The 15,074-nt window shown below is 38.7% G+C and overlaps 2 protein-coding genes across 2 annotated transcripts; one reads left to right on the forward strand and one right to left on the reverse strand.

The window, feature by feature from the left end:
* Positions 1–1,279: 1,279 nt before the first annotated feature.
* On the reverse strand, positions 1,280–9,227 carry LOC310936742 (E3 ubiquitin-protein ligase AMFR-like). The gene is made up of 14 exons (XM_083900876.1): positions 9,091–9,227; positions 8,231–8,550; positions 8,044–8,136; positions 7,738–7,902; positions 6,629–6,781; positions 6,278–6,318; positions 5,454–5,586; positions 5,210–5,343; positions 5,020–5,130; positions 4,566–4,762; positions 4,248–4,351; positions 3,575–3,709; positions 3,299–3,489; positions 1,280–1,463 (listed from the first exon to the last, which is right to left on the reverse strand). Exons 2-14 carry the CDS (start codon positions 8,483–8,485, stop codon positions 1,307–1,309), a joined length of 1,869 nt encoding a protein of 622 aa, XP_083757002.1. The 5' UTR covers positions 8,486–8,550; positions 9,091–9,227; the 3' UTR covers positions 1,280–1,306.
* A 1,600-nt stretch (positions 9,228–10,827) lies between these two features.
* LOC310936683 (leukotriene B4 receptor 1) lies at positions 10,828–11,915 on the forward strand (the record flags this gene model as incomplete). The annotated part of the gene is made up of 1 exon (XM_083900800.1): positions 10,828–11,915. One exon carries the CDS (start codon positions 10,828–10,830, stop codon positions 11,911–11,913), a length of 1,086 nt encoding a protein of 361 aa, XP_083756926.1. The 3' UTR covers positions 11,914–11,915.
* Between the last annotated feature and the right edge of the window lie 3,159 nt (positions 11,916–15,074).

Consider the following 15,074-nt stretch of genomic DNA (forward strand, 5'->3'; position numbering starts at 1 on the left):
AATTCATATTACAGAGGCCAAATATGATCATAGCGAGAGTGATGTACGATTCTCAGCCAAAGCAGCCTAATACTCACTCACTTGTGTTAATTAGTCTCAAATAAAGATTCAGTTGTCATGGTCTTTAGTTAAAAAGCTGTAGAAGCCGTTTGACTATTTTGTATTAACAGATTTTACAAAAACTAGATTTACAGAAATTCTCCATAACTGAACAATTTTTTTTAATTTAGGCACAAAAATACAGGAAAGCTCAGTCCAGAAAGCATTTCAATTCTGGTTAAGAAAGAAATGGTTATGAAAGATAAACCATATGTACGAAAAATAAATCATAAACGTGAAAACCTGTAAAATAATTCATGACAAAATAAAAAACGAAAACAAACTATCCATTTTAAAATAACTAAAATCTAATTCCTATGTTATGACAACACCCCCAACAAAAGTTTCAACAATAAAAACAGAAACAAACAATAAAGATCACAACAATTTAGCTTTCAGGGGAAGATTGTGGGCTACTCTTAAGGATAACGTGGAAGAAAAAAAAAACACTCGTCTAGATCCATGCACATCTCAGCCCAAACTTCCCTGACTCAACCATAGAAATCGCATAATACACACGGCGTCCATCCTTTTGTCCACTTCCACTTGAATACATCTACAACAGCTGTCAGTCATACTGTGACACCCTCACTGACAGGTCTGCAATGATGGTCAGTCACTCTCCCGACATGTGTGCCACTGCCTTCCTCTTACTTTATACAATCCCCGAGGACGTGAGCGCACTTTACACTTCTTCAGGAAGCCCCTTCAGCCCACCAACACCAGAAATAGGCAGGCCTTTGTCCCTAAACTGTTGCACCAAGTCCTGGTGCTTGGTGGTGATACAGATGTGATCTGATAAAAGGAAAACCAACAAGGCCAGAAAAAATGCAAAACATGCTTTTTTTCTTGACAGCCTTAATCGTAGCAGATACAGATTATCTACTGAAGCTGGTGGTTGCAATATGTGGCACGAGAATATAGGGCAACGCAATGCTGCATTGCTTGATTTGCATCCATCAACATATAATACTCGGGCTTGAATCAGCGATGCAAACGCTTCTCACAGCAGTCCGACCTCACTTAGGCAGCCCAGAACAGTCCAAAAACCATGTTTGCGATACTTTGTAATTAGTTTTGAAGAGGTGAAGACCACTGAATGTACAACAATCGGGGATGGCCAAAATAGCACCATTTGTGCTATGATGTCAATGTGGGTAGACTCTTTAGCTGAAGCTAGTTTTTTTTTTTCTTTTCTTTTTTTAATTTAGGGTAAAGTGTCTTGCTGATTTTGTATGCGTCTCTCTGCAGCTGCTGCCATGGTTCTACGTCTGAGCACAGTTGAGTCCGATTCTGGGATAGTGTCCTCCTCCAGTATAGGCAATTCCTCATCCTGGTCCTCCGGACCTTTGTTCAAGTATCTCCTAAGGAAGTAGACAACACAAATAGCATGTATTGTGTGGTCAAAGTCCTCCTGACTGTACAATTTCAATTCTCAAAACATACACTTCTTTTTACTGTACACTAATAAAAGTTCAAAAGTTTGGGGTCACCTATACAATTTTGTTTGTGTTTTCCATTAAAAGTCATACTTTTATTCATCAAAAGAGTTGCAAAATGAATAGAAAATATAGTCAAGACATTGACAAGATTTGATTATTTTTATTAGTGGTGGGCACGTTAACGGTTGTTAACGGCATTCAGCATTAACGCATGACGCCGTTTCCATGAGGACTGACCAGAAAAAGATGCGCGTGACGTCATGTTTACGAGACTCCCGATTGTTAAAATTAGTCTCTAAAGTAACGCTAAACTTTAAAAACAGAGGCACACATACGCAGTACACAGGTACGCTGGTTATTTGTGTATGTGCTGTGCTAACATCTACCATTAGAACACTGGAGAGATGGTTGCTGGAAATGGGCCTCTATACAGCTATATACATATTCCATTAAAAACCAGATGTTTGCAGCTAGAAGAGTCATTTACCACATTAACAATGTATAGAGTGTATTTCTGATTCATTTAATGATATATTCATTGGGAAAAAAAGTGATTTTCCTTCAAAAACTAGCCTACGCTGTCGGGGGCCGACAGCAAGGGGTATATCCTCAAACTTGTCCAATCCTCAACTTTCCAATATACCCAAAGTATACGCACTCGCACCTGCCACTAACTGTTTTAATTAATTATTAATAAATGCAACAAAATAACTGTTAAATATTATGATATAATGCTGACTACACTTTATACATGTTCAAAGTATCTATATAAACTCGATATTGAACACAGAATACCTGAACTCATACATTTCTCTCTAGTTTTTAATAAAACTAGTTAACCTATTATACCTTGTTAAATATTATGAATATTAAAATGCTAACCACACCTGCCATATCTTCAAAGTGTCCAAATTTCATGAAAAAGCATACACTGTGTTTATTAAATTCCATGAAAAAGCATACAATATGTTCAAACTTTCCATTCAATGCATTAATAAAGAAATGGAGGCTTAACTTTTTTTTATATGATAATTAATAAATGTATATTATAATGTAATAAATATTATGAATAAGTGCTAAATAAACCCATGATATCCTCAATGTGTCCAAATGAGCTCAATAATAAAGAAAAAATGCCTTTACTATTTTTTCTGTGTTCACTAATAAGTTAACCAGTTAACTTATTATGTAACTATTACCAATCATAGCCAAAGAAATAATGATTGTACTTGTAGATAGTTGTTAAATGAATCATTGTACAAAATTTGAAGGCAATATCTCCATCAGTCTGGAAGATAAAGCCGAAAATGTGTTTTTAGCATAATAAATTAATTAATTTGCTAATTAATAATAAAGCTACACAGATAGGGATAATTATCAGGTGGTATGTGATGCCCATGCAAAATTTGAAGCCAATACCTGTAATACTTTGGAAGATACAGGCGAAAATATGCTTTTTATATCATTAATTAATAACTAATTAATAATGATGGTAGACAGCTCAAAATCAATAGGGATCATCTACAGGGGGTATGTGACCCATAAAAAAAAAAAGAAAATTTAATCTCAAACGCCTTTCCAGTTATCGCGTTAACGGCTAAAATCTGCGGACGCGGACGCACGAGACCGATTCCATAATATCCCCATTTCTCGCGGATATAATAAGGACCTTTCTAAGTGACCTCAAACTTTTGAAAGGTAGTGTATGTGGTTTAAAAACAAAACAAAACAAAACAAAAAAACAGCTGTGCACCAACCTGCGCGCTTGCTGTAGCAACTCTTCTTTTCTCTGCTTAAGCATCTTCTGCCTTTCCTCAGCTGACTTAGAGAAGCGACCTCCTCTGACCTCCAAGTTGTCGAGCTCGCTGACATTTTGCTCAGCTTCTCCACTCGGTCCTGCCTGCTCGCCTGACGCAGGGCTCATCTGTATTGAGCCACGTTCTATTGCCTAGTGAAGGAAGACATTTTATAACAGGTACTGATGGAAAAAAAATGAAATAGCCTCCTTCAGACTTAACCACATATTTACTGACCTGTGTCGGGAAAGGCACCTGGATGCGTCCCTCCAGTATGTTGTCTGTGGTGACCTCCACAGAGCGAGTCAGCTGCAGGTCCTGCATTACCAGGTAAGAAGGTACCTGAGGAAACATCTCCTGGACCTGATGGGCCTAATGATCAGACGTTACATAGACAAATATTCAGAAAGACAGATGCAAGCAGGACTTATACACACAGTAATTGATTATCAAGTACAAGCCTGTACAAAATATTTTAAATCTATGGTTTGTGCTAATTTGTTGAACTACGTTGTTTTGCAATGCCAGTAGACATGATACAGGACTACAAGCTTTCTTTTTCAATTTGCAAAATAATACTGTAATCAAATGAAAATCCCATAATTATTATTCATTGTAACGTTTGGACAACTGTACACTATGTAGATACAATATTACACATAAAATCAATGTTGTGTCTGTCTGCTTGTGTCATGTAATACTTGTCCAATCATGATGGAGTGACCATGTCTGTAGTAAACATTAGCTTCTAGACACTGACCAGTAGTAAACAGTAAGACTAATTTACAAACAGTGAAAAATTAAAACACTTTCAATAGAAAAAGTGACCATGTAGCTCAATCTGCTTTCTGTTTACCACCATCTCTCTTAAAATCAACTAGATTTCATCAGATTGTAAACAGGAACTCACCATGGCCATGAGCTGGGAGTTGTTAGCCTGAGCAATGCCCAGAATATTTGTACTGTGCATTACTTCCACTGAGAAACTGGGTAGCCAGCTGGCAATGCGAGACCCTGTAAGAGAATTCACAGATTTTATAATAAATTCTCACACGCAGCCTGTTTAAAACCAATCAATTTTTAGCCCAATAACCCTGTCGCTGACACGTTTTGCAATTTGTGGCCAATCAACCCTAGTCAATACATGTTTACCAGGTGCTAACTGAGAACTATTCAAAGATATGGCCAACAGACACTTGCTTTTTGGATCTGTGTCTGACAGACTTACCGTCAAAGTGGAAGAAATGATTGTGTTGATTAATATGTGGTCTGGCATCTGGAGCAGCTCCTACTGGGCCTATGTTTTCCTCCATCCCTCTGGCCTGCTGCTGACCATTTGCCTGAACTCCATCCCCATTGATGTTCAGAGACGTCCTACATGTTGGACATGAGGTATCCTGCTCAAGCCATGAACGCAAACAGGAGCTGGAATAACACAAACATAAACACGAGGAAAGCATTACTCCATATAAAGACTTAACCTTTGTTTCAGCATCAAGGCAAGTCTTCTGAAACTAAACATGAGGATGTGCACAGGGAGGAAAACAGCATGACACAGCAATGTAAAGAATGTCACCATTCTTTACATTGGCACTAAGCTTTTTCTTGTTTCTTAAGTCACAAGTGATACCACAAGCCACATGGACCGCATGCATGAAGGCAAAAGTAAAAAATAATTTTACTTGTGGAAGAGATGGCCACAGGGTAGTTTCCGTGCTGTCATCATGGTGTCCCAGCAGATGGCACAATCGTCATCATTTGCTGCCAGCTCCTCCAGAGTAGCAATAGCAAACCTGTGAACAAAAAGTTCACAGTATATTCATAAATAATTGGAAAAAATTGAAAAAATAAATTACATGAAAAGAGCATCACCTGGCCTCCATGTTGTTAATGACACGAAGGTAATTCTTGTGTCGACGAATGCGGCGCTGGACTTCATGGAAGAGATACCGCAGCTGCATGAAGATAACCAAGCTTGCCATGGACAGCCAGATATTACCAAAAAGCTAACAATGGAAATGGAACAGGTGGACAATTAGAGGAAATAGCAAGAGAAACAGAGACATACTAAATTACCATAACATATGACTACACCATCCATTCCACGCCATCTTACCAGCATATGGATATGATGCATGAGGTCCAAAAACAACATAGCCAGCTCCATGATGAAGTCAGAGTAGTAGACATATGTCCCCTTACTCTCCCACGTGCCTGGGTGGTTTAGATCCCACAGATGAATGGAGTACCTGAAGGGGGCATGCACAACTCTTTATGACTGTGAAACATGACTTAACAACCGAATCACAACCCGTTAAGCCACATTTCACTTCAGTGACTGTATCAGATGGAGTCTGTGTTGTGGTCATACAGGAAGTACTGAAGTAATATTTTGTGATTCAGTACAGTGAAAAGAACTGCTTTGCTCGCCACTAATTTGTGTGTGTCCATGACGATTGGTACAACAGCATAGGCAATGCTACTGTCGGTAAGACGATAGCCACAATTTGAAAAATAGGACCCATCCTTCATCAGAATAGCAGAAAATAAACAACAAAGATCATCGTAGCCATACATTTTTGTGTGTGTATGTTAGTCAAAAGGTTTCTTTAAAAGCACAATATTTGAAAATCACAAACCAATTACTCCCCACAAACATATTTTTAATTTACCATATGCAGCATTGCTAGTGACAAAAACAAGTTTTAAGCCCAATGCGTCTGTCTCTATTAGTGCATCAGCTGATTTCAGTGGGTTAGACTTTTAAAGCCCCAACAACCCTCAGTGGGACAAAGAAACCTTTCATACTATAGCTAATGAAGCTAGAGGAGGGGAAAAGTATTGTTACAAACACTTGCCCAATTCTAAATGTGAACATCTATTCTGCTTCAGAGCCTGGGTGTGTTATGTGTATATACATACATGTGTAAGGGGACTTACCGCATAATGACATGCCCAGTGCGTACAGTTACCAGGAGACACTGGAAACAAAAGAATAAAGTTAAGTCAATTGTATTAATATAAGAATCCTAAGTAGGGCATTACATTTACAAATTAACAAAATAGTATGTGAGAAATTGTGAATTAATGTTTTATACTGAAAAAAACATGGCAAACAATGACAGATCTCTGCATCAAGAAAAACTGGGTCTTAAATAAATAACCTTAAATGTTTTATGACTGTTGTGGACTGCTGTTATGTTGCCCCTGGGTACAGATTAGGATTTTTTGTATTTAACTGAATTAATGTGCGCTAAACATTTTTATGCAACTGTGGCTCCAAATTCTCACCTCTGCTCCCATAAAGGAGAGTGTGTGCATGCCATGGGAAGCTCCCAGCAGAGCACAGACAACAGCCAGGGCACAGCACTTCAACAGAAGACAAACCAGCAGACAGAGCACTCGCACATGGCTGCTCATGGGAGTGGAGGGGGAGAATGACAGCTGTAAAGAAGAAATGTGGATTATAGTTGGATTTAGATTTCATTTTCTTGAATCTATTTATCCTTGAATACAAAATACAATTAAGCCACACATAATGTCGATTTAAAGGAAAACATTACCTCAGACTGTCAACTGATGGCTGTTATTGTCTGAAGTAGATAAACTACCAATATGGACATCAATGACTGTCTTGGGTAATATTACACTCACAAAATATACTGTATGCTCATTGCAGTTAACCCATTTTAACCTTTGACGGTAGAGAAGAACCAAGTTAAAAGGAGACATTTCCAATCACATGACCATTGGGAAAAATTAGTCAAATCCATGTTATACCGTTTTTACATTCCAGATTAGTATCTGTTTAAAATGTCATTACTTGTAAGGGGGTGAATATGATAGTTTGTTTTCCCCAACATGTAGAGCACAATCTGATACAGTGTCGTCACTGAAATTGTATCAGTAGTCTGGTGTGCTAAGGCAATGGACCTATTAATAGATTCATGGGTAAAAAGAGTACAGTCACTCTTAGACTTTTGGCAGGCATGCTATACACTTTTACAGTCCGACTACTCTATGAAGTTTGTAGGTGCATTGACCAGGTGTCAGTTGCAAAGAATGCAGGTCTAGTCGTATCATGTTTAATATCATATGGCGAAGGGCAATTTTTATCCCCTACAATCAATGTCTCCTAGCCAAAAAAAACATACACTAGCAATTGCAAACCTAAAGTGAAAATGACCTTGAGCTATTTGTGTGATCTCTATAACCTGCTTGACGCCATTTTGGTCATTAGCATTTACACAACACAAAAAGAAAATCCAGTTCTTTAGCCTGAACATAGTAGTTGCATCATTGCTGGTAATTTGAATTAATTAATTTGTCTGAGATTCTCAAGCAAAGTAGTCAGCAACACTGCGTTTGCGGTATGCAAAATAATATTTTATAGCACTTACATATTCAAATCTGTCTTTGCAGAGTTGAACCATGAGATGTAGAAAGACCAGGGCAGAGAACCACAGACACCACATGACCACCTCCTCCACTGTCTGCACATTCAGTACACCAAAGATGAAGATGAACTTGTAGAAGATGAAATTCCAGAACTTATCTTTCAGGTGCTGAGGGGAAAAAAAGAAGAAACTGAATAAATGTGCAATGTATTTAATTTGTAAAAGTTGCAACTACTTTTGATAGTTTTTAAGAGGTTAGCATTAAAATATTACACAATTGTTATTTTAACTCGGTGGGAGAAAGCTTACCTGCTTCTCACTGACTCTAAGTGGCCCAAACACCACATACTGAATCACTTTTGCAATTAACATCAAAGAGCAGCAAAATGTGTTCACCAACACCTACAATGGGATGAAGAAAAGTGGCAGTTGGTTATTGCAAGACCATCATCTTATCAAGCAATTTAATTGAGTCTTTTAACTGGACAACACTCACCCATACAAAAAGACTGTCAGTGGCAAGATACCACAGAACAGTGGTTGCCAATTCTGTGTTACTAACATCATTATTTAGATATTTAAGGTCCACTTCATGAGGAACTGGTGTTTCGTCTGTTTCCAGGGGCCCAAAGCCTGGATCGGTCACAGTGTTGTAGGCACTGATGATGCTCCCAGCAAGCAAAGCCACACTCAGGATTGTGTAGGTCTGCAGGCTGGGCCAAGGAAACCTCTCCAGAAACAGCAGAGGCATGGCAGTGTTTAGGGTCCACTCTTCAAATGTGTAGAAAAAAGGTGACCTGAAAGAGCTCAAACAACCTGTGAGGGCAGAAGTGAGTTAGCTGACGCTGGCCAAACATTACACAACCCTGCCTGGATATTACAGAGATTTTGTTTAAAGGGCTAACATTGTATCGTGGCTGAAACACGCCAATATATGTTTTCGTGATTGTTTTTAATCTGATCGGTTGACACAGGAGTGTGTTATTATCGGTGTAGTTACCAGGAAGATCAAAGACTTGCATTAGCCTTACTCAAGCTTCAAGTGTGCTAACTCAACGTTAGCTCAACACAGTCGGTGCAGGTGTAAATAAATTACACAAGTGTTGGCTTGTCTGATTTGTAATAGGTAAGGTCAAGCACAGAGAAACAACCAAGGGTCAGCGACAGAACGCGTTTTTCACATAAATACCCTAGAAAAGCTAACACGTAACGAAAGGAGTTCACGCCCCTGCTACTAGCGTTTTACCTGGCTAGCGTTAGCTCCTGCTAGCTTGCTTGTTAGCCACTATTGGATACAACGCTAACCCACCGTTAAACAAGCACCTGACATCGAGTTTCTGTTTAACTGTCACTTACAGCGTGTAACGAACTTTTTCGGAGACAGTATCCAACGTCTCCTGGTGTGTTGTGCCCTGTAGTTTAGCGCTGCAGCGCAGGAAAACTGGCAGCTGACAACATCGTCTTGTTTATTTCACAGCACTCGGCTGACAGCGGTTACGCTGTGACTACGTCATCACGTCAGCCTTCAACTTTTCGTTACACATCTAAGAAACCACTGCAGTTCTCCTGAAACTGTTAAACTTGTACTAATTAAATGTAATACATTCAAAGAAGAAATTAAAGATATAAATTTGCTGCTTTGCAAACTATTCAATATCAAAATATTTATTGAAATACCTTAGAATTACTGGTTTAACGAAGAGAATATGATGACAAGTTTGTGTCTATACGTCACAGACGCATCTTTTCTTCTCGTCAACGCTTCTCTCCACACTCCAGTCCAGTAGGTGGCAGTTATGAGCTGGTTGCCAGGCTTTTGAAAGGTCAGATGTTGAAAGTTAAATATTGCAATTGTAATGTTTTGCATATTATTAACTGATACTAAACTATGTTTCATCCGTGTTTCATATTGTCAGAAGAAAAACGCAAATGTGTGACTGTGACTGTCGTTTGTTCTTCAATATTAATTATAATCTACAAATGTGATTGAAATTATTTGAAAATGTAAACATTTCATATGCTTGGGCATTGATGATGTGTAATTATGTCTGTGCCACAATTAAAGAAGCATCTGTTTGCTTCCTCTCTATTAATGTTGTTGGAAAATAAGAAGAACTGTGATAAAGAACAGTTGAACTGCAGATTAAGCACTTTGAACAGTGGAGGGCAACATTGCACTGCTCAGTGTTTCATTTTTTGGCATTAAAAAAAAAGTGAGTGAATCAGAACTTCATATATATATATATATACATATGTATGTGTGTGTGTGTGTGTGTGTGTGTGTGTGTGTGTGTGTGTATATATATATATATACATACATGTATTTATGTGTGAAAATATAAACACATATTTTATACAGTACTGTGCAGAAATCTTAAGCCACCATTAGATTTGTTGTTTTATCAATGCTATAATGATAATAGAGGATAATTATTTCTATTTCACTTTACTGGAACACATCCAGAAAATATGTATGAAGTTTTTTGTTATTAAAAAAAAAAAATCAGAAAAATAACATCCTCTACAGGTGTCAAGTATTTAGCGTGATCTACCCTTACACTTGAACAATAACACAGCTCTGTTAATACTCGAGTGGATTCATGTTACTTGTAAATCCTGTGTTTGTCCTACTATTACATTTATTCATTTCATATTCAAAGCTGTAAAAAAAAAAGTCTATTACGGCATTACATACACATGTTGCATGAGTGTTAAACTAATTGACAGCTCGCTAATAAGTTCAGCTTTAAGTCGCATCACTTCATTCCAAATTCCCATGATCGCAGAAAAAACAACGGAGCTGGTGGTGCCTGAAACTTTTGCACAGTACTATACATGTGTGTATATATATATTCATATGTCAAGATTTACAGACCTCATTTCAATCAGACAATTGCGATCAAATGAGTTTTAATTCTTTTTTTAACCTCTGCTTTCTATTATGACACATGCATGAATCACTGTGTCTCAAACAGGCCTGTGAGGAAACCCTTTTTCTCTGCAGTCTGTTCATAAAGGGAAGTTAATACTTGCTTGTACAGCACTTTGTTTTCTTTTCCTGTAGACACCACTGTCAGCACATACACATTCAGCATGAACCGCTCAGCTGAGCTGTCTCCTTCAGAGGAAATGGCTCCTGAGGAGTTTGATGGCGGGACAGCCGTGGCTTGTGTGATCTTGGGGCTGTCTTTCCTGGTAGGTGCTCCAGGAAACATTCTGGTGATCTGGACCATTCTGAGACACGTCAAGAAGCGTTCCCACACTGTGGTGCTCATCCTGCACCTGGCTGCCGCTGACCTGTTGGTCCTCATCACCCTGCCGCTCTGGATCTACTCCATGGCCCACTCCTGGGTGTTTGGAGAGGCCTCCTGTAAAGCCATGGTGTTCATGATCAACGCCTGTATGTACAGCAGTGTTTTCTTCATCACTCTGATGAGCGTGGAACGTTTTGTGGCTGTCCGCTACCCTTTCGCTTCAGCTGACTGGAAAAGGAAAAAGGCTCTGAATAAAGTAGTGCTGACTCTGTGGACCGCAGCATTCCTGTTCAGCATTCCTGTCATCCCCACTCAGATTGTTGGAGAGGATTCCGGTGAGGAGCACTGTCTGTACCGGGAGTATACGTCTGTGACCCAGGAGCTAGTGTGCGTGCTGTTGGAGACACTGGTGGGCTACATATTACCCTTCTCCATCCTGGTGGTCTGCTATGGCTGCTTGTGCAGCCGGATCACCAAGATGACTTTCAAGTCCAAGCAGAAGTCTACTGTGCTCATTGCCAGTGTTGTGGTTGTGTTTGCCATTTGTTGGACGCCGTATCACATAGGAAACGTCCTCTCACTCATCCAACTGGCCATCGAAGACTCCTTCTCCGATGAAGCACAAACTCTGGAGCATGTCAGAAGCACTATGAGCTTCATCGCCGGAGCCATGGTGTTCATCAGCAGCACAGTGAACCCCATCCTCTACATGTTTGCAGCTCGATCCTTCAGGAGCTCCCTGCGCGACACTGGCATCCAGAAGCTCTTCCGTCACATCTCCAGCACCTCCCCTGGCGAGGGCACCAGAGAGGTGTCCTTTGTTACGAAGAGACACAGCAATCAGACCAACAGCTCTCACTGCGTTTTGGAATCTAAGGACCAAATGGACATATTAATAAAAATGTGTGAAAACAGTACATCCTGATGTGTAGATATTTGCATGCCCTATGTACTTTGTAAAAAAGTAACATTTACAATTCAGATTAACAGGATGTCAGTTTGTCTTGTATATATATATATATATATATATGTATACTATAATGTAGGTACTTACATTTATACCATTTAATGTTGAATATCTCAATGTTTTTGTAAATAAATGTACAGTATTGTTCATTGATTACAGCAAATATAAACTGTGTTGATTATATTGCTAATTCTTATCTTTTTGATGTGTCTTCTTGTCTTTCTGTCTTCAACATCTCAACAAAATGTTTACTAATTCAAATACCTTTTAATTTAAAACTGTTTTATATGCGTAACACAATCGGTACAAATTGTTGTGGAATCACGTTAGGTGACAGCCACGATCTCAACTTCCTCTCATTGAAAAGATTGCAAAATGAAAAAAGTTCATGTTCCCTTTGGCGAGCAGCAAAAAGAGGAATCATGTCTTTAAGTGTTGTCACATTCTCAGAGGCAGCTTATTGAATGTTTTTTCCTCTGTCAGGGAAGTTTGTATCATAGAAGCAGGTTGTGTTTGGTTCTCAAACTCGTGAAACCCATCGTCATGACAACTCAGATCCAACGTCATCAACTGACCAGCAGATGGCATTAACAGCATCCTGTTTGCGTGTGTCCTGTCATAATAACAAAACACACATACACTTTCAATTTAGTGAGTCATACTCCATGGTAAATACATGATACATGATATACACAACAAATTAGTATTAATGATACACTACAACTCCTCAAATATGCAGTGAGTGACCACAGTCCTTAGATTTTGAAAAGAGTTTTAACACTAATACTTATCCGTATTGAGGAAAACGAGGTGACTTGAACTTGAACAAAGTCATCGTGAGAGGACTCAACACTTTTTTTTTTTTCGAGAGCCCTTAATTATTAGTGAGTCCAGACAATTTAAAGTGTGACAGTGGAAAATTACAGAGAGCAAAGGGTGTGACAAAAACAAATGTGTGTCAGACTAGATCACACAAGGAAACGCAAGACTTTCTCACAGAATGGAGAAGGAGTGTACATACGAGACAACATCGACAGTGTGATACATGCTTACCATAACTACTTTAGCTACAGCTAATGTCCTATTTTTGTTGCCGGATGAGTTTTCTAATTAAACATCGGACTAAGAACTACGTACAGAATTGTAGAAGAACATATGCACCCACCTGCCCCTTGGCATCTACCATACTTGACATGTCGGGGTAACATTAAGGTTAAATGCAAGCAATACCTTTGAATACATGTCTCGTAGTAGAACCTGCTGTATGAGCAATCGCTTGCTTTTGTAAAATGATCACTATAATCCCTTTGCATGTGCACCCATTCTTTCCGAGGCCAGTCAAATCAAACACGACAGGTCAAGACCTGTCAACTGTATAGACTGAGCAACAATCCTATAAAGTTCAGTGGAAGGGGAAAATAAATCTTACAAGGTTCTCAGTCATCCAGGTCATAGTTATCTTCAGTGGTTGGCTGTAGGCAACCACTGAATTTAACTCAAGCAAATCTAGTTGCCTCTTTATACCCTTTTGGAGAGTTCCACCAAGAACCCTTTTAAAACCCGTTATTCAGGAAAGGGGTTTTAAAGGGTTCTCTGGATCAACAATGGTTCTTACTGGAACCATTAGTGTTACCAAGAACCCTTGAGAAACCCTTTCTTCAGGGAAAGGGTTTTTCAGAGGCAAATGGTTCCAGGTAGAACCTCAGCCCTAGAAGGACCCTTTTGGAACCCTTATTTCTAAGAGTGTACACTTTTCTACCGATTAGACCTGCTAAAAAAGACTTGCTCCTGCTGTAATATCATGAAGACAAAATTAACTTGTAGAAGACCTCTGCTGAAGTGACCACCATTGTGTTCCCTGGCAAATCAGACTGGTGGGAATAATGATTTCTGCATCAGGAAGGAGAACTGGGAATTATTGTCACGACTGGGGGGATTTGAATAAGTGAAAGAAAGAGAACGGACAAAAAGCTCTGCATTCACTACTGTCTGCTGGCCCATGACAAGCAAAGCTGGGAGTGTCAGCAGCAACAAAACATGGCATTCTGGGAATTCAGCCAAACACTTGAAAACCCCATCAGGCCAGCAAGTAACTATGGAGGGATTAAAAACAACTGCTGCTTTAATGTGCCATATTTCACCCGGTACGTTTCTGTAGACAAATAAAATTAGGTCAAGCCATCATGAGCCCAAATGTGACTATAAATGGCCATAAATCTTGATTAAACACTTTGTTACTTGTGTTTAACATATGTTTTTACATTTTCATCCACTGGGTCCAGTTTGACTCTCTGGATCTGTATAAAAAGTTATCTTATAGCTTATAGCGATTACCATCTTACAGAAGCATGACAAAATTCATCCTGATCTGTTAAGATGTAGCGGAGATGTACACATCTCAAATTGTTATGGCATGTTAAATTTAAAATGCTATCAAATCCGTAATCTGGTGTCTAATCCTGTATACACATACCAAATTTATGTCTTTCTTTTCTCCCTTTACCGTGTCCTTCCTGCAGTTTCATTAAGCTTTTACCTTAAGTTGCTTCACCATGAACAAACATACAAAAACTGTTCTTAAGCAGATTTAATCATGGGCAAAGAAGGTGATAGCATAATGACAAGGATTTATAGCTTGCAAATTCAAACAGGTGGTGAAGAATAGTTTATGATGTACACTTCTGCATCTGCATTACATCACTTTCTACAATCTGAATATTGTGTGGATTCAGCCAGAGGGTAAAATCAATGTATGTAGTGCCACACAGACAAAGCACATGGACAAATCCCTTTTAAGGATGTAAATACTGAAATTACACATTTAGGAGTAATTTACAATGGCTTAAGTCAATCCAGGACTATGATCATTTGTAACTGGAAATTTGAGTTAATACAAGCCTAAATTTTTTTTTAGGTATTGTATATTTGTATGTATTCTATTAGAAATGTTGAGTGTTGTTCCCTTACTCCTTACCCTATGGGCTATGGAGGAAATTGATTATGAATGTATTATGAATAATTACACGTTAATGAATTATAAATTAAATAAATGTAATTGTTTTTATATTAAGTACATTTTATTTGTACACACATATTGACTACTTGGGCCAAACTTTATT

Source organism: Microchirus variegatus, assembly GCF_963457635.1.
Source record: "Microchirus variegatus genome assembly, chromosome: 14".
In the NCBI taxonomy this organism is placed as follows: domain Eukaryota; kingdom Metazoa; phylum Chordata; class Actinopteri; order Pleuronectiformes; family Soleidae; genus Microchirus; species Microchirus variegatus.

Excerpts from the sequence above, each read along its gene's own strand:
- LOC310936742 (XM_083900876.1), bottom strand. The coding sequence starts at position 8,485 with ATGCCTCTGCTGTTTCTGGAGAGGTTTCCTTGGCCCAGCCTGCAGACC. Across the intron at positions 6,782-7,737 it reads GCAAAGACAGATTTGAATAT|CTGTCATTCTCCCCCTCCAC; the intron begins GTAAGTGCTATA and ends TCTTCTTTACAG. Across the intron at positions 3,490-3,574 it reads AGGTGCCTTTCCCGACACAG|GCAATAGAACGTGGCTCAAT; the intron begins GTCAGTAAATAT and ends TTCCTTCACTAG.